Genomic DNA, 19,433 nt, shown 5'->3' with positions numbered 1-19,433 from the left:
ACACACACAACAGCCACTTGATTGAGGCACTGGAAGCTACCTGTCCCCTAAATACTCTAATAAGGGCCAGCGGCCTCACAAAAAGAGGCAAGGAAAGTAGCTTCGGAAGCAACGGAGTTCTCCTTGGTGCCCTGGCCAACTTATAACTCAACAAACATCACTAAGCCCAATTACATGGTCTTCTGCTGTTTGTGGGACATCAAATGGCTGCGTAATTCCTTACATTACCGCACTGACTACACTTCAAAAATCCAGCGCTGGCTGTGAAGCATTTGGGAGGTTCTGAGGTTACGCAAGACGCTAAAATACACGATAGCTCGACCGTCCGAAAAATTAAAGCAAGCTGCTAGCCTATGACCTGAATTATTGAACTTTTCAGCTTAAATTGCAATCAAAGTAACCACTAACAGTTGGAATAACTGAAATGAATAGATGGGTCCAGATGTGTGGGAGAGTAATGGTTGTCTTGGGAAAGCTGTGCTTGGGCTCGCGGCAATTCTGGCTATGAGGGCTTATATAATTGTTTTGGTCTAAACCTCTTGGGTCCAGCTGGATTGGTGTTGTGTTGTTTGCGGTCATTGTCCTTGCCTATGTATCATCGGGTGGCTGTTGCTGATTTATTTCCACCCCACTGTCCTCATTCATTTCAAAATCGTTGGATGGTATCACAGAAGGCGGCCATTTGGCCCGTTGCGACTATGCCAGCTCTTTTCAAGAGCAACCCATCTAGTCCACTTCCCCCGCCTACGCTCTGTAGCTTTGATTTTTTTTTTTCAGATAATTATCCAATTCTCTTATGAAAGTCTCAGTTGGAACCACCTCCACCCGACTCCCAGGCAGTGCTTTCCAAATCCTAACCATTCGCTGCATAAAAATGATTTTTGTCATGTCGCCGTTTCTTTCTTTGCCAATCACTTTAAATCGCTGTCCTCTGGTTCTCGACCCTTCCACCAACGGGAACAGTTTCTCCTTAGATATTCTGTCCAGGCCTCTCACGTTTTTGAACAACTCAATCAAATCTCCTCTTTCTTCAAGGAGAACAGAATCAGCCCCAGCTTCTTGTTTTCTTTTTGTTGGTGTTGATTTAAGTGTTTGGAAGGGCAACTCAAAGCATTTCCCCCATGCAGACTGCTTGATATTTTTCCAATTCCAGGCTGAAATCGGATATCACTTCTTTGGATTGGGATATGTCCCTTAGTCAAGTCTTCACTCAGCCAATCAGGGTGGGGCAGGAGGTGGAGGGAAGTGCAACAGTAACACTTCATAATACCCCACTGGCTTTGAAGGGCTTTAGGACATCCTAAAGTTGTGACTAGCACTATGCAAATCCAAGTCGATTCTTCCTTTTGCTGGTAGTAGTGCCCGGCTATTTTGGTGGAGGGGGAGTGGGGATGGGGGAAGCCTCATTCTCCTGTAAGCAGGACCAGGATGCATTTGATCATTGAGCAGTCTACAACTGAGATTCTGGTCCTGATACTTGCATTTTCCCATCATCCAGATCAACGCGGGTATGTGACCAAAATATTTGCCGCAAAGTGGTGTTGGCAGCAGCTCTCCAGCAAATGCCCAGTGCAGAGAGGAAACATTTCTGGGGAGTGGTTGGCGTGGGGGCAGCGAGAGAAGGAGAAGTAGAGGGGAAATCATTTCGTGTTGAAACCTGTGGAGAATTGTTGGGGTCTGGAGCTGGTGGCATTGATCATAAGATATAATCTGACCTTTGCCAGGGAGTTCACATGGCCTGAAGACCTCCTTTGTCCATTTGGCTCTGAGGCTAGTTAAGGCAAATGTTCCCCTCTGTGCTGAACCACCTTTTAATAGAACTGAATATTGTTCAATACCTTGGATCAATCGGGTATGTGCATTGCTAACAACCAACCTTCTTTGAAGAAAGGAAAGATCAGACTTGCATTTATGCAACACCTTTTCACAACTTCAGGTCAACCCAGAGGGGTTTTCAGCCAATTTGAAGTACTTTTTGTTTTGAAGTTTAGACAATGGTGTAATGTAGGAAATGCAGCAGGCAAAATTGCAACGTCCCAGAAACAGAAATGACCAGAGAATCTGTCTTTGTGATGTTGATTGAGGAATAAATGTTGGCTAAGACACCACAGAGAACCCTCTTGCTCTTCTTCGAATAATGCCCTCAGATCTTTCACAACCACCTGAGAGGACAAATGGAGCCTCAGATTAATGGCACCTCTCTTAGTGCAAAGCTCCCTCGGTACCTCACAGGAGTCTCAGTCTAGATTACGCACTCGCTCACTAATGAGCGCATGATGGACTAGGACTTCAGTTGGAAAAGCAGTAAATATGCTCTGGACTGTTAGTTTATCTACTTGTAGATCTGATTTGGCCTGTCTTAGTCAAGTGGGCAGTGACACTCTACAAGGCAGTTTAGTTTGCTTGCCTTCCTATCATATGAGACACTTGGGCTTTCGTCTCCCCCTTTGGATGTGTACTAACCACATTGTGTGACATCCATTTGGGCAGTCTCATTCCCAGTGGGCCTCACAATGCACAATTTACAAATTAATATGCATATAGGGAGAGGGAGAGAAAAAAAAAGGAATTTATAGATTTTAATCGATCATCGCTCAGAGTTTACGTGGATCAACAAAAAAGGTTAGGATATCTCTTCAAAATATTCTTATATATTAGAATAAAAACAAGTAACGGAGGATTAAACAAGCAACACCCGGGGAGAGGGCAATGAGACAACCCTGGAAACACATCGAGTTTGTAAAATTTATTCCAACATGCTTTTTAAAAAATATGCCCAACTCCTTTACCAACTTTGAAATGTGGTAAAGACAAATAGAATACCTGTGAAAAACATTTTCATTCACAGTACAGATGTGTAGGTGTACAATAGGGATCACAGACATCAAATACTGACTTCTAGGTTTTTCGATTTTTCTTAATTTTTTTTCCTTTTCTCCTTTTTTTTTGAAATTTATTTTCTTTTATTTTACAATGAGCTCTGTGCTTTTGTTACCTGCATTAATATATGGTTTTACCCCATACAAGTGTTGCAAGGTGCAGTACTAGAAATTGGTGTTTCAAAATAATTACAGGCAAATTTACCAATTACATAGTAGAACTATATGTATTTACAGTTGCCTTTTTTGGAATGTATTGCCTTTTTTTTAAACAAAAAATGTATATAAACTTTTTTTCTTTTAAACAGACAACATTATTACACATAACCTCTGAAAAGGAGAACAATCAATATTCTTGAAAAATATCAAATTTAACAAGACGGATTTCACGTTAACACTACAGGAATTAAAGTGGGGTTAAGTGCCAAACTGCTGATACCATGCAAGTGTACATTTTAAGATCTTGCTTTTTTTTCCCCGTTAAAAAGTCTTCAAGACCGCCAAATATTTTGGCATCAAATTGATTTTTTATTTTTAAAGAGACAGTGTCCCTTTTCACTGGCCCATTGCAGGCTTGGTTCTGAGGCTTCTTTAAATAAAAATAGTGCTAATTTTAAAATGCACCCTTTAGTTTTGAAGAAGAATAACAGTCAGTAATATATCACATAAATTAATTCAAAAAGTCAGTCAGCTGGCCTTAGACAGTAACATTATGCTGCAATGTTCAAACTCACACCAAAGCCTGAATGGGACAGCACGGAAACTCCGTTAATTCTGAAACAGGAACCCTGTCTCTTTGAATTCATCACACACAGTGGAATGAGGTTTCCCTGGCTGTGACAGAGCACTTTCCAAGTAAAAACAGATCAAGTACAAAGGAAGATTATGTTTCAATGCCAAAAGCGATTATCTTAATAAAAAGGGGCATTTTTAAAGTGAGAAAGGGTATAAGTAAGCAAGGAAAACTGATGATATGTGTCATTGATAATAGAACAAGGAACAAGGACCCAGGCAAACCTTCAGACCACTGTAGTTTGATGGGGAACTTTTAGTTTACATTAGCTAGCTAAATTTAAAATAATACTATGCTTAAGCATTTAAGTGCAGCCAAAATGATGGAATGTCATAGAGCAAATATAAAACTTAAGAACTCTTTCACATCACCTATATTCCACTTGAAAGTGTCTGAAATGCTTTTAAGTGCATTTTATGTACATTACATTTATTTCTAAAATTACATTCGATAGAACTGACCAAAGTATTGCAGACTGTGGACAATTTTTTTTTCAATTGAGACAAGGTACTAAAAAAGACACTGCTGATAGGACAGTCCACCAGTAACTGTCCTCAGCTTCTCCCCCTACCCAACACCCACCCCACCCCCACCCACCACACCCAAAAAAGGCCACAACACACATCAAAAATAAGCAAACGTAGGAGGTTCTCCAAAAGCATCTTTGGACTTGGGAACTGTGTATCCTACAACTCATTCTCAAAAGCTTCTGCGTCTCAACGTTTTTAAACATTACTAGACAAAAAAAAACACTGTCCCTCTAGTTCACCTACTATCATCCTGGTAGTTGCACGATAATGAAGTTGTTGACTAATTGTGGCCATCAATCTCTTATCTCTTAGTCTATTAGAGACCCAGACATGATGCAAAGAAAGTCTTTAGTGGTGGAGAGCTTTGAGAACCATAGGTCTAAAAGTACCCGTTCCTCCCAAGCATTAAGTAGCAGATTATTCCCTGGGTGCTGACATGATTTGTAGGTCAGAACACAGACGGCTGATCTGCTGGGTCAATGTTTGATTAAAACGCTACATTGTCCCCCCAAAAATTGGACCCTCAAAGTCTGGATTCTGTGCTGCTGACCCTGGCACTACTTTGCTACATAATTGATTTTTCTTGTTGTCTTCAAAGATTTTAAATTCTGTTTTGTCTGGACTAATAGAAGGTGCTCAATGTGAAAGAATCCTTACCAGGATAGCCGAAGTGCTGAGAGTCAATCATTGCAAAAGGGTAAACATAACCATGGTCAAAATAAAGCAATTTTTTTGTCATAATTTCTGCTTAAGAAGCTATAAAAAGCGCACAGAAAGACCACCAAGATGCTGGGAAAATGTAGGCATTTATAAACAATTAAATACAGAATACAATAAATACGCTTCATAGAATTATTTCTGTACACAGGAGCTGTTTACATTTTATCAATATAAAAATAAGTCTTCAGTGCATCACACCAATGTTTTATCCCTTTTGTTTCATTTCATTCGACCCAATGTAATTTCAAATGAAAAAAGACAGCTACTCTGAATCGATTACATTGCTCTTAAAAATATTCACAGCCTCAATATTTTTTACTCCCCCCCCCACTCTCCTATACATTTGGAGCCACAAAATAAAAGAGAAAGGCACAAGTAACTGTGTACGTTTAAATAATACTGGACTTGGACAATTTTAAACAGGAATTTTCTGATGATTTTGGTCATGTTTACAATATATATATGTGAATGTTTTATTCAACCAACATTCATGAATATGATGAAGAAAAACTAGTGTTGACAAATGCCCATCGCCTTTTCTTCAAAGGTGGATCTGCATGGCTGTGGATGCTATGAACTTCCTGTCTCATTGTCCTTTTGTGTATCAGGGTGCACAAAGCCTTCACCCTTAAACTCTGGGCTGCTTCCACTTTGTGTTCTAACTAGATGACATTGTCCACTTGAAGCAGTCCTACCAGCACCGGTTTGGAAAGAGTGGGAAGGACTTGAAGACTCTGATGAGCTACTGCTGCTGCTTCCTTGTAAATGTGTAGGTTGCTTGGTGGCTAAAGTGCGGGCTGACTCATAGTAGGTGTCTGCACACCCAAACTGCTTCTTGCTCAAATCCTTTGAAGTTCCTTCCCCACTTGTCGAAGGCTTTGGAGAATGCTCGTGGCTGGTGCTGGGGCTGTCCAGTCTGGTTGAGCCAGCATCTTGCCCCGAGTGGCTCAGAGCAGCGATAGTGCTGGGTTCAGAATAAATTGGTACCCTGTATTCCTCCTGTTTGTATGCTTCTTCTTCTTCTAACTCAATAGTCTCTGTCCTCTGTAAAGTAACACTTGGTTTACTACTTCTGCCAAGAGAAGGTACTGTCACAACAGGGGCTGTGGGAGCTGAAGGTAGCAATAAAGGCAAAGGTTTTGAAGTTGTTGCTTCAGCTGATTTAGGCCTCAGCGAAACCTCTTCTTCTAAATGTACTGTGGTCTCCGTCTTAGTTGCACTAAAGGGACAGGGTGCAGTTAGATTTGCAGGAAATCCTGATGGTAGAGAGGCTATTGGAGAAGGTACCAAGCCTGAATGACAGCCTGGCCTTGATTGAACCATCTGAATTCCACCTATTGGAATCATGGGGTAGGGTGTCCTAACCAGCTGTTGCGAGTGCAGAGGAAGATGACTGAAAACGTAATCTTGTGTGGTCCCAGTCAGCCCACTGTAACTTTGTCCTTCCAGTGCAGTTTGAGTATTTCTTGAAGAAAAAAAATGCAAGACTTGGGACTGTGTACTTGTCTCTTCATGTATACTGTGGTATCCCGTTCTAGACATCTTCTGTACAAAAGAGAAGGAAGAGGAGATTATACATCTTTCTGTCACACACTATGAATTTATTCCTGATGATCCTGTTATTACTGATCTCTGCATTCCCCCAATTCTGATTTTATGCATATCCCAATTTTAATCACTTCACCATTGGCAGCTATGCCTTCAACTACCTAGATCTTAGCTCTTAAATTCCCTCCATTCACCTTTCTGTCTCTTTATCCACATTTAAGATGTTCCTTAAAACCTACCCTTTCTCACTGGTCCCAAAATCTCTTCATTTGGCTCAGTGCCAAATTTTTGTTTGCTAACATTCCTGTGAAGTGCCTCGGAATATTTCACACGTTAATGGTGAATATAAGATTAAATGTTTCATTGCTAAATTCCACCCATGGGAAGCCATTCACAGAATCCTAGAGGAATAAAATGTTACTAACCATACTAACCAAACCTTTAAATTTATAATTCTTATGTTTGACTTTTAACCCCTTCGTGGCCTCACTCCTGCCTTTCTCTGCAACCTCCTTCTCTGTCCACCTCTCTCTCCACCTTTAAAGATCCTTCTTCGAACACACTTCTTTAATCAAGTTTTTTTTGTCATCCCCAACCCCCTTAGTATTTCCTTCTTGCTGCTCAGTTTTTCCGGTAAAACACCTTAGAATGTTTTCTACATTAAGGCGCTATATAATTGCAAACTGAACAGTCATTATATGTGACAAACTAAGTGGAAGCTCAGTTTCACTTGCAGGCAAGCTGAGAATTGGGGGCCATAAATATAAGGTAGTCACTAACAAATCCAATATGGAATTCATGAGAACCTTCCTTACCAAGAGAGTGGTTAGAGTGTGACCCCTAATGGGGTCGCAGAGGTCGCATTTGGGGTCGTGAGCACCCCTTCCTCTGAGCAGCAATAGCGACTGTGGAGAGGAGCCGACCCAGTCCGGACAGTCTGGTGGGACAGCCCCTGGATTAATCCCGCCAAACAGCAAGGGGCTTGACAGCGAGCTCAAGGTGCTCTTTAACTTCAGAAAACACTTATAGCAGCGAGTGCCGAGCAGGCCCGGGAGACCTGAATGCCAACTTGGCACAGGCAGAGGCTGGCGAGTGAAATTCAGTCACTGACTGAATGCGGGAGGTCACGTGGCTGAGCCAGGAAAGTGAGTGGCAGATTCAATCTTGGCAGTGTTTCTGCTCCTGCCTGCCTGTTGTTACAGGCTCCTTATCCCGGGATAGCGACTCTGCTTCACAGTCACTGGCAACTAGGCCCAAAGGGGAGAGGGGGGAGGGGCTGATGAGCGTTTGTGTGTGCGTGTGCATGTGTGTGTGTCTGTGTGTGTGCACGTGTGTGTGCATGTGCACATGTGTGTCGTGTGCGCATGTACATGGGTGTGCATTTGTGTGTCTGTATGCATGTGTGTGCATGCGCGTGCACGCGTATGTGTCTGTGCGCGTCCGTGTGTGTGTGCATGCATATGTGTGTGTCTGTGGGAGGGTGGGGTGGGGAGGAGTTGGGAAGAGGGGCTGCTGAGTCAGTGGGGGTTGGAAAGAGGGGCTACTAAGTGAGTGAGTGGGCTGGGGGAGGGTGGTTGAGAAGACCTGTGTGTGTGAGATTATAACGTGTGTGTGGGGGTGGGGTACTCTGTCACCAGGGAATATGGGGAGCTTGACTGAAAGCTACATAAGTATATAAAATGACAACATTTTTACAAAGTACTTTAAAACACAGATTTTCATATTATATGATGTATTATATGATGTATTATATATTGATGTAAAATATGCAAACTTTAATAATTATATACTGAATGTTGCTATGCTGCTTTATTGCTGTTTTGTTTTGCTGGTATCTGGGGTCATGTTAATGTCAAGCGTTAAAATGGGGTCGGATTGAAAAATAGTTTGGGAAGCACTGGCGTTGATGCATTCGTGGGGAAGCTAGAAAAGCGCATGCAGGAGAAAGGAATTAGAAGGATGTGTGGACTGGGTTGGGGAAAGGTTTGTGTGCAGCATAAACACCAGCACAGACCTATAGGGATGAATGGCCTGCTTCTGTGTAAATAGTTTGTAATACTTTGTAATACCAGCATTGTTAGGGAAAGAAGCACTTTTCCATTCTGGGAGACCAATGTCATCTTCATGACTCCCAGATAAGGTGCAGGGCATCTGGATGCAGAGTAAAGCTCCCTCTATAGGCCACTAATGATGTACTGCTCCCTAACGTCCCCAAAGGTAGCATTGTGATGCTCTTCTGTGACAATCAAGTTATGGGTGCTTTGAGTCACATTAAGTATCTGAGGTCAAGTTACGGCAATTTTGTGAAAAACATTAGAGAGAAAAGGAGCGAGATAAAATGAGTAAAAGGAGAAGGACAGACAGAAAAAAGAAAAGAGGAGAAAGGAAAAAGAGGAACATACACAAGCACACATTCATGCAAACACACAGAAATAAACTGGGGCGCGGGAGAACAAGAATCTGCATCAGAATGATCACCTCACTGTTATCAGCTGGCTCACAGTGAAACTTGCTAAATGCCCTGAAAAAATCAACATCTGATTTCAACACAGACAAGAGAAAGTAGAAAAAATAATTTAAGCAGGAGGCTGGTCTGTTTCCAGAATGTAAATGCTGCACAGGTCACGGTTTTATCTGGGTTCTCGAGGAGACACTCGGCAACGCAGCCTATGGTGGCACCAAAGGTGGTAGCTGACAAGGTGGCATAGAGGTTACGTTATTGGACTAAATTCCAGAAGGTGTGAATTTACATCTCAAAGTTTGAGAATTTGAATCTGAAAATAAAAAAATGTCGGTATTACTAAAAATGACCACAAAGCTGTTGGAACGTTCTAAATGGCCAACCGGTTTGCTGATGTCCTTAGGGAAGTACCTGTATTTGATTCCAGTTCCACTCCAATGTGGTTGACTCCTAACTACCCAATGAAATGCCTAGCATGCCACTCAGTTGCATCAAAACGCCACAATACAGTAGTTCAAGACAGCCCGTTGCGGACTGGCACAATCCAAAGTCCAGGACTACGTGCTGAGGGACGCACTAAAGCTTGGGGCAGCTGCCGCAAAGGCGCAATGGGGAAGGGTCGCTGTCTAAGACCTTTCTACCACAGCGCACCGAGAGACTGGGAACTGTTTAGAGCCCCTCGGGCTGTACAGATCAAAATGAAAGGCTGTAAATGATTGTAATATTGTTTGTACTGATGCACCTGGTGATACATTTTGTAAAAGTTTAACCTGGATTGTACCCTTGTAATGTTGTTTTTGAAATGGTTTTGAATGTGATTGAAGATTTTTTATGAATAAAGTATATTTTTACAAAAAAAAAAGCAAGTGAAGACGGGCTATAAATACTAGTCTTGTCAACGATGCCTACACCCCATGGGCTTATTCTGCTGATTTTGTTTTTAAGGACTGCACTTATTGCCCGTCTCTAGTTGTCTTTGAGAGAGTGAATACAATTGAGGACCTTACTGGGTCATTTCAGAGGAACTTAAGAGTCAAACACATGGCTCTGGGTCTGCAGTCACACGTAGGCCAGACTAGGTAAGGATAGCAAATTTCCTTCACTATTAGTGAACCAGATGGGTTTTTACAACAATCTAGTAGGCTTATGGACATCATTACTGATACTAGCTTTTTATTCCCGGTTTATTTAATTAGTTGAATTTAAATACCCCAGTTGCCGTGGTTGGATTTGAACTTTCTTGGATCTTTAGTCCAGACCTCAGGGATACTAATGCTTTAGCTCCGCCACTTTGCTACTGTTGCCCGCAGGGCAGATTTTTAAAACAGCTTGATTGTTAGGAAGGCGCATGGAGAATTGCACAGCCAAACTAGGAATGCCCGACACTAGCAGTGGTTAAGCCGTTCTTCACCATTAAGAAAACCATGAACCCTTGGCTAAAACATTGTGAAGCATCTTTATCGTGCTTACCAGTTTAGATTCAGATTGCTCCAGCTCTTTGCTAGATATCCTTGGAGGTAGACCCAATGAAGATGAGCCACTGTGCTGTGCAGGGAAAGAGGAGCCTTGGGCGATTGGCCAAATTGCTGTCAGGCATCTACTTGGCAATTCGTCTTTTACTGGGGACAAGTGTCTGAGAGATGATTCTTTTTGCACTGGTGACAATGGTCTCCTTGGAGAGACATCTCTTGATGGAGACAGGTACCTTGAAGACAACATTTTCATACCTGGTGACAATGTTCTCCCGGGTGATACTTCTCTTTCTGGTGACAAGTGCGTTCTAGGTGAAGCTCTCCCAGGTGATGTTTCTATCCTAGGTGATAGGCACCTTTTAGGTGACACCTCTCTTCCTGGAGACAAACGTCTCCTTGGTGACATACCTCTTCCTGGTGATAGGCATCTCCTGGATGATAATTCCCTTCCTGGTGAAAAATGTCTCCGAGGCGACATCTCTTTTCTTGGAGACAAGTGCTCTTGAACCAATGCCTCTCTCTCTGGCGATGAGTGTTTTGCAGATGGGATGTCCCCTCCTGGGTATAAAAGACTACTGGGTGATGCTTCTCTCTTTGGAGACCATGGCCTTCTAGGGGATGTATCTCTTGATGGTGAAATATCTGCACTTAGCGCATAGTGCCTTTTCATCATAGGATCTCCTTGAGTCATTAAAAAATGCTCAGTGGATGTCAATGATGGCATTGAAATGCTTCCTTCGAGTTGTGACTGTGAGGCACCATGACACACAGGATCCCTACCTGACTCTGAGGATTTCATTGGCTGTGTGGCTTGAAGTTGAGATGACGACACTGGGTAACTCGTCAACGAATACTGACTGGTTAAACTAGACCCCTGCTTTGAGGTGGTCTCTAATGATGTGACTGTAGTTTCCCCTCTGAATGATGTTGAGGCAGTCTCAGCTGTTTGCTGACTGGTACTTGCAATCTCTGAAGTCTTCACAAATTGTTCCTCTTCCTCCTCCTCTTCATCATCATCATCATTGTCATCATCATCGTCTGATTCTTCTACATCCGAAAACTGATGCTCTTCTGCTGGGTCTGTGCCCTCACTTTCTTCTGCTTTCTTCAACTTTTCTTCACTAGTTCCTAGATCAGAGGAATGAGGAAAAAAATTAGCATCAAAGAATATGAACATTTCCTTGTTTCATCTTTTACTGGGGACAAATTCACGCACTCACCCCACTTAAAAACAATAAGCAAAAATACTCAAAAGCACCCAGAATTTTTTTCATTTTAGAGGGGACTAAATCCAAGATGACTGATCCAGTCTTGCACCAGTTTTTAGAAACATGTGTGTGCAAGAGGTCCTTTGAGACTGTATCGATATTTGCAAGGAATTTCTCCCTGCCACCGCCCTCCTCCCCTTTGCTAGCCAGGGAAATTTGGAAACCACTGCTCTTTGTAGAAACAATTAGGACACAACTGACAGAAAGTTAAAACAAAGACATTCTGGCCATTTCCGAACTTTCGCTGAACTGAGTCCATTCTCTTTGAGTTCTACCGACAATCACTCTTCGTCCAAGCGAGGCATTCCGAATCATGGCCTGTAAGTTATTGCATCATCTCTGAGTGAAAACTGGCAAAGGTTTTACAATGCCCACCTTCTGAGAGAAAACACTTTCTGCCTCATGGTGGCATTCTCTGGCTGGCATGGGAGCACAAAGGCAGTGAGTGCGCACTGCAGTTCATGCAGGCAAAAAACCCAACTGCAAGCTGCTACTGGGAGATTCCTTTCAAACCTAACTGTAAAAGTGGGTGAAAGCTTCTCAGTCCAGGTGAGGCAGGCTTCAAGGCGGGGGAGAGGGAGGAATTTCAGAATAGTACATGTCGGGTCAGTGGTCCCCACACGTTCTCGCCTCCTTGTGATCTCACCGGAGGCGGGTCAGCAGCGGCAGGGGCTGGTAGCCAATCTGCATAACTACGTGCCCATTTGTGGGCTGACTGGTCAAGCTGCTGGACAGGCCCCCCTCAGCCGAGAGGAATTCAGGCAGGTGCCTGGAGGTGGCTTGCTGGCGGCTGGCCTCGGGGCCCACGAGGCCTCTTCTATTAAGATTCCACCCCCTACCGGAGCCGTGGCCATCCTCTGGAGACGTTTCCCCGCCACAGGGCTGTCCTTGCAGCTGTGCCCACTATTTATTTCATTGAATTTGAACCTCTTCACAGGTTACCTCAAGATAGAGGCACCCTCCCATGCCCCCTTCAACAGTGACAGAGCCCACCTCTGGAGAGTGGGGTGGAAACATATGAACATAGGACTTCGGAGCAGGGGTAGGCCATTCGGCTCGTCGAGCCTGCTCTGCCATTCAATAAGATCATGGCTGATCTGATTGTCATCTCAACTCCACTTTCCTGTCTGCATCCCATAAACCTCAACTCCTTTGTCGATCAAAAATCCATCTAATTCAGCCTTAAATAAATTCAATGCCTCCACTGCTTTCTGGGGAAGAAAATTCCACCGACTAATGACCTTCTGAGAGAAAAGCTTTCTCCTCATCTCTGTCTTAAAAGGGAGACTTCTTATTCTTAAACTGTGTCACCTAGTTCTAGTCTTGCTCACAAGAGGAAACATCCTCTGGGTATCCATCCTAACCAGTCCCCTCAGGATCTTACATGTTTCAATAAGATCATCTCTCATTCTCCTAAACTCCAATGAGTGTAGGCCCAACCTGTTCAACCTTTCTTCATCCCAGGAATGAGTCGAGTGAACCTTCTCTGAACTTCTAATGCAATTATATCCTTTTTTCAAATAAGTGTTTATCTAATTTATTAGAATTCATTGAGGAAGTAACTAGCAAGGTGGATAAAGAGGAACCTCTAGATGTGGCGTACCTGGATTTCCAAAAGGCATTTGATAAGGTGCCACATCAAAGGTAACTACACAAAATAAGAGCTCAAGGTGTAAGGGTAACATATAAAGGATTGGTTAGTTAACAGGAAGCAGAGAGTAAGGATAAATGGGTCTTTTTTCTGGTTGCCAAGTTGTAACTAGTGGAATGCCACAGGGCTTAGTATTGGGGACTCGAGTATTTACAATCTATATCAATGACTTGGATGAAGGAACCAAATGCGTGACAGCGAAATTTGCCGATGATAAGAAGATAGGTAGGAAAGTAAGCTGCCAAGAGGAGGTAAGGAATCTACTAAGAGAAATAGATAGGTTAAGTGAGTTGACAAAAAATTGGCAGATGGAGTATAATGTGGGTAAGTGTGAACTTGTCCACTTTCAGAAGAATAATGAAGCAGCATACTATTTAAATGTTGAGAGATTGCAGGACTCGGTAGTACAAAGGGATCTGGGTGTCCTGGTGCATGAATCACAAAGTGTTAGTATGCAGGTATAGCAAATGATTAGGAAGGCAAATGGAATATTGGCATTTTATTGCAAGAGGAATGGGGTATAAAAGTAGGGAAGTATTACTGCAGCTGTACAGGGCCTTGGTGAGACCACATCAGAAGACCTGGAAATAATCCTGACTCACGCTCATATTCTAAGAGCACAAGATTCGGCCTGTTGTGTCAGATCACTGAATCTTCCTTTCCTCATACTGGCTACATTATATGCCCAGTCCAGCGTTGCTTCTGAGAAAATGGAATAAAAGATGGGGTCAAGTGATGAAGGAAATAATTTATTCATTATTTTAAAGTTTACACGAGACACTGACAGAAAGCAGAACAGCCCGGGAAGAGCTAGATACATTCCAAAGCTGCGTCGCTTGTCCAAAAGCAACAAACATTTTTATTCTGTCAGGGCCATGAATTAGTGTGCTTTGAAGCTCTCTTTTCTGCTGTCAAACACACAATAGGAAACTCGCAGCCAGTTTCAGACCATTCCTCTATTCACAAATGTCTATTTATAACTCTCAATGTCACAGCGCTTCCCCAGAATCCTTGGGCTGAAGCCGCAGACACTTTTTACTCGAGAAGCTCAACACAAAACAAGGCAAAGCAGCGCGCTTCATAGCGCCCCATCCACCACCTCAAACATTTACTCCTCCATCACCGACACACAGTGGCCAGGATTCTCCGGCCCTGTTGGTGTAGGGCATCATGGCGCGCAGGGGGAGAACAACATGGCGAGAAGGCCAAGAATTGGTTTCACGCCATCGTGAAACCAGTTTACGATCGTCCACTCCACCTGGCAATGGTGGGCCACGTGTCCCGCCACTGAATGTCGGGAACGCCATTTTAATACATTTGCATCCAATTATAAGCCCTGCTCGCCGGAATCATCCCCCTGCGAAAAATTTACCGTCCATATCGGTCTGACTTCAGAACAGTGTGCTTCATGGCTGCTTGTAAAAGGCGTGCACTTGGCAACCTGAACTTCGAGGGTAACCTGGAGGTGAGCACACACAACCTCGTGTAGTGTTCGCGAGCATCACCTATAGGACATCAAGGAACAGGAGCCACACATTCACGGGGGACACGGGCAAGTCACTTCTTCCTGGATGGCTTTCAGTGTGGTGCCAGGGCAAGGGCTCCAGTGTGGGTCAGGCCCGGGGGGGTGGGGGGGAGCTTGGATGGTTGGGGGGGGGGGGGGGGGGGGGGGAGGAGGTGGGCAAGGCAACATAGACTGAAGGAAATAATCAAGCACATGCCGGGGGCGGAGTGTGCGTGGGGGGGTGAGGGGAGCAGCCACGCACTTGGAAATGTTTGTCAAAAGTGAGCATTCTCCTACAGCTGAGACCGTCCCGCTGCAGATCCATTGACATGACTCAGGCTTGGAGCTGGGCCTCTGAAGCTTTTCTGCCCACTCAAGCAACGCAAAACCATGAAAGTCCCACCAAATGCTCCAGAACTTCTTCACCCCTCGGGTGCAGGCTGCAAATTAATGTGCGTTTTAAGGGGCAGCAGAGCAATTGGCCAACTGGACAAGTTGTAGAATCCCCTTGCGAAAGGTGGTCATGGTGCAGTCACTGGTGGAGGTGCTCACAGCCCCTTGCAATGTCTTTATTCAGGTTTGGACCAAGTATCCATTATGGTTCAAGCTAACAGCGCAGCCTTGCAGTGCGGGTTAGGAGAATGCCTGCGCCTGAGCTGAGAGCACAGCATGCAGTCCAGTGGGCAAATCTGCCACCAATCGGCCAAGTGGAATGGGGTGGCAGTGGGCGGGGTTTTGGACAACCATGAAGCGCACGACACACTGGCCATCCAAGTGATGGCCAGCACTCTCCCGCATGCGTGAAAGGGCTTCAGACTTAACCAAGAGAGATGCTTAGGACACCTATGCTAACCCACGCGTCTCTCTCTTTGATCCTGCAGGAGGAGAACATCAGGATCATGGAGCCTGGTGATTTAGCGGTATACCTCATGGCTTACAGGAAGCACAGATGAAGAAGAGAGCGACAGAGGCGCCAGGCTCAGCAAAGGGAGGAGCACCTCCCTCAAGATGGAGGGGCGGCAGGGCCTGCAGCGCACGCAGCTGAAGATCTACAGAGAGCCGTTGTTTGTTGGCGCTTTGCTAGACCCAGCATCTATAGACGGTGCCTGTGATCCCTGAAGATGACTGAGAACTAGCATCGCCACAGTCTGCATGTGTCTAGGAAAATGGTTGGTCATCTATGCCACCTGCTGCAGGATTTGGCGCCACGAGGACATGGAGGACATCCACTGCCAGTGGGCGTGAAAATGACCGCAGCACACAATTTTTACGCTAGTGGCTCTTTCCAGGGCTCTACGGGTGACCAAGCTTCCCACGTACAAGTGTATCCAGGAAGTCACGGATATCATCTTCGCGAAGGCACAGAACTTTGTGCATTTCGCCCGGGATCAGGAAAGCCAAAAAGCAAGAGCGCTGGGATTTGCGCAGATCTCTGGTTTTCCTCAGGTGCTATCGACTGCACTCATGTGGCCCTTAGATCTCCATGGCAACAAGAAGTCAACTACGTCAACCACAAGGGCTTCCATGCGCTGAATGTTCATCTGGTGTGCAACCACCACAAACACATCCTACAAGTCTGCACACGATTGCCAGGGAGCGCCCATGACTCTTACATCCTTAGCAGGTATCAAATCCCTGATGTCTTCCAGGATCCAGAGAGGCTGCAGGGTTGGCTCCTCGGTGACAAGGGCTACCCACAGAAGACATGGCTAATGATGCCTGTGTGGAGGCCTCAGACTGCAGCAGAGCGATGGTATAATGAGGCTCATGCCATGACCTGGACTTTGGTGGAGCAAATGATCGGCATTTTGAAAATGAGGTTCCGGTGCCTCAAAAGGCCTGGTGGAGCACTGCAATATAGCCCCCAGAGGGTGTCACGCATCATCATCGCTTGCTGCGCGTTCCACAACCTGGCACTGCAATGGGGGGAGGACTTGGCTGAGGAGGAGATGGAGGAGCTGCCTGTATTCCTCCAATGAGGAGGACGTCGAAGAGGATGATGATGATGAGGTCCTTGAAAGCGAGGACGCAGGCAATGAGGCCAGTGCACTGGCCAGACGAGGCAGGCGCGCTCGGGAGGCCCTCATAACTGCAGGATTCATGGAGGATGATGACGAGGTCAGTGAGGACAGTCCTGACATCCTCACCTTGTATCTGTGAAAGTTTGACTCCTGGGTGGATGATGGCAGCGCGCATAGCCTCAGTGCTGAGGCTCATGTCATGGAGACACAGTGGCGGCCTTAATAGACACTAGATTCCAGGAGGACGATGACGACGTGCAGTGAGGACACTCCGCAGATCTTCACATTGCCTCAGTGAATGTCTGACTCCTGTCTGGTTGAGGGCAGCTCGCTTGTGCTCTGTGATCAGGGTCGTATCACAGGGCTGCAGCTGTGAAACTTTAAATGCACCTGATCCTTTGTCAGCTTTCAGCACTTGATCCTCTCAGGAGCACAGCGTCACCAGTCACAGATGCTGAAGAGATGGGGGGGCCAGCCCCAGCTCAAAGGTGCTGAGACCACACAGAGAGAATGACAGAACAGAATGTCCACGACATTCTGGCAGCAGTGACAAGCACCATTGAGATGCCGGCATCACTAATGTGCCCAATGAGTGCGAAGCTGGACCACCACTTTGGTCTGAAGGTTACACGCTGCACAGGGAGGAGGCCCTGGACTGAGACATCTGCCTTTATCTTGAGCAGGAACTAAGGTTTCACATTTGAGTGACACGAAGACTGCTCATCATAACAAGGAGCCACAGGCAAGGAGACATTCTTGAGAGTTTATTTGCAAAAGTGAACATTAAGTACAAGTGATTTACACCTGTGCCCAGGCTGTGCAACTCTGTGGCTCAGTTCATAGCACCCTCGCCTTTGAATCAGAAGGTTGTGGGTTCATGTCCCACTCCTGGAAAACCAAGAACTGTGAATGTACTCGAAAGAGTTACATTCTGTGACTGTTGATAACTCGAAAGAGTTACATCTTCTTTGTGTCGGTTCACGGACTCCCAAGGCACCTGCGCATTTGCGGCCTTGTGGTGTCCGTGGGCCACGCTTATATTGGTTGTTGTAGGTTGCACCCCCTTCTTATTTATTTGAAGAAACTTTTATTGTTATGTTGTTTGCACTTCAGTCCCACGCTCCTAACCTATGGACACCTGGTGCGGAGGGGGTGGGGAGAGAGGAGGACCTCCTTGTGAACCCGCTCCTGGCCCTGGCCAAGTTGGCCATTAACAGGTCCAGGCAGCGGGCGATCGAGGTGGTCATCCGACCCGACTGTCTGCCCCTCTTCCGCGGCTACGTTCACGGCCGGGTGTCCCTGGAGAGGGAGCACGCGGTGTCCGCCAGCACCATCGAGGCTTTCCATGCTCGGTGGGCACTGAGGGGACTGGGGTGCTTTATAGACCTCTTTGGTCACATTTTGATTTAATGTCTGTAAGTTTTCTTTGAATTTTGTCTTTTGTTTTTGCACTTTCTCTTTAAGGGGCTGCCTTTTAATTTGTCCCTGATTTTGTTAATTTAGTTTATATGTTTGTAACCAAAAGAGTAACATCTTCTTAACCTTCATAACCCTGCCTGTCTTGGTCCTCCTCCGACATCCACAGCAGAGGTGGAGGCAGCCTGCTAACTGCTACGCCCTGTCTGTGATGATCTTGGCGGGTGTCCTCTGGAGGGTGGAGACCTGGAGGGCCCGGCCTGCGTTCGGGATCCTGCTGTGTGGCAGTGGCACCCTCCTGGGCCTGTGGAGCTGGAGCTGCTGGGCTCACAGGAAGAGGGGATTCAGATGGGCTGGACACTCCCAGAGTCACCTGGGTGGATGACCGCGGGGTGTGCACTGATCCCCTTCCATATGCGTGCCTGAGGGCCCCTGGCTGACTCCTTGAGAGGGGGAAGCTGGAGTGAGATCAAGCTGCCCCTCACCCCTCTCGCGTTGACACCACTGAAGGTCAACTATGGCGCCAGCGATAGAGTTCATCCCGCACAGCAGTGCAGGACTGATCTCCTGGACCAAGGTCTCCATGGCAGCCGCCATCCTACCAGCGTTGAACTCAATGCATTGATATGCCAGTGCTATCACCAAGGCGGACAGACTCCTCCATCGTGCCTTGCAATCTGAGGAGTGCAGCGGACATCCTTTCCTGATGTTCCCGAGATTTCCTTTGCAGGTCCTGCAACTGAGGTATGACCGAGTCCAGAGGCTCCTCGTTTGAATTGGACTCAGCAGATTTCTGGCCTCCAGCAGTCCTCCGAGTGCCGGAAACCTGGGAAGTCCCTGCCGATGCCTGCTGTGGATCAGACAGTGCGATTTGCTCACCAGACTGTGACCCTTAGGCTACTCTAGAACTAGCTCCCAATGAAGCGGTGGTGGAGTGTGTGGGTGAGCGCTGTGATGAGTCTTCAATTAGGGTATCATCAGATTCTTCTTCCGAGGTGTCTTCGGGGCTTGAGTCGAGGACCTGGCTCGTGGACCCCCTGGGCAGATCCCCAGATGTGCCTGTGAACGCACGGAGCGATAATTAGTGCACGGTAGGGGACTGTGGAACAGGGGAAGTGACTCACAGCATGGTTGTCTGATGGACGTTGCATTGCTGGACCCTCACTTGGT

General features: G+C 45.8%; 1 protein-coding gene across 6 annotated transcripts in view; it reads right to left on the bottom strand.

Moving 5' to 3' along the window:
* Nucleotides 1–4,989: 4,989 nt before the first annotated feature.
* The window catches only part of LOC144695990 (transcription factor HIVEP3-like), a 425,012-nt gene continuing 410,568 nt past the window's right edge, over nucleotides 4,990–19,433 (bottom strand). For all 6 annotated transcript variants that reach the window (XM_078567137.1, XM_078567135.1, XM_078567136.1 and 3 more), the window contains 2 exons: nucleotides 10,402–11,531; nucleotides 4,990–6,467 (listed from right to left, as the gene is read on the bottom strand). In XM_078567137.1, coding sequence (XP_078423263.1) covers nucleotides 5,493–6,467; nucleotides 10,402–11,531 — 2,105 coding nt within the window. In that variant the 3' untranslated portion in view covers nucleotides 4,990–5,492. The remainder of the gene's footprint in view (nucleotides 6,468–10,401; nucleotides 11,532–19,433) is intronic.

Source organism: Cetorhinus maximus, chromosome 21 (assembly GCF_964194155.1).
Source record: "Cetorhinus maximus chromosome 21, sCetMax3.hap1.1, whole genome shotgun sequence".
Lineage (NCBI taxonomy): Eukaryota > Metazoa > Chordata > Chondrichthyes > Lamniformes > Cetorhinidae > Cetorhinus > Cetorhinus maximus.
Note: the sequence above shows the minus strand (reverse complement) of the source record. Positions and strands in the feature narration are given on the sequence as shown.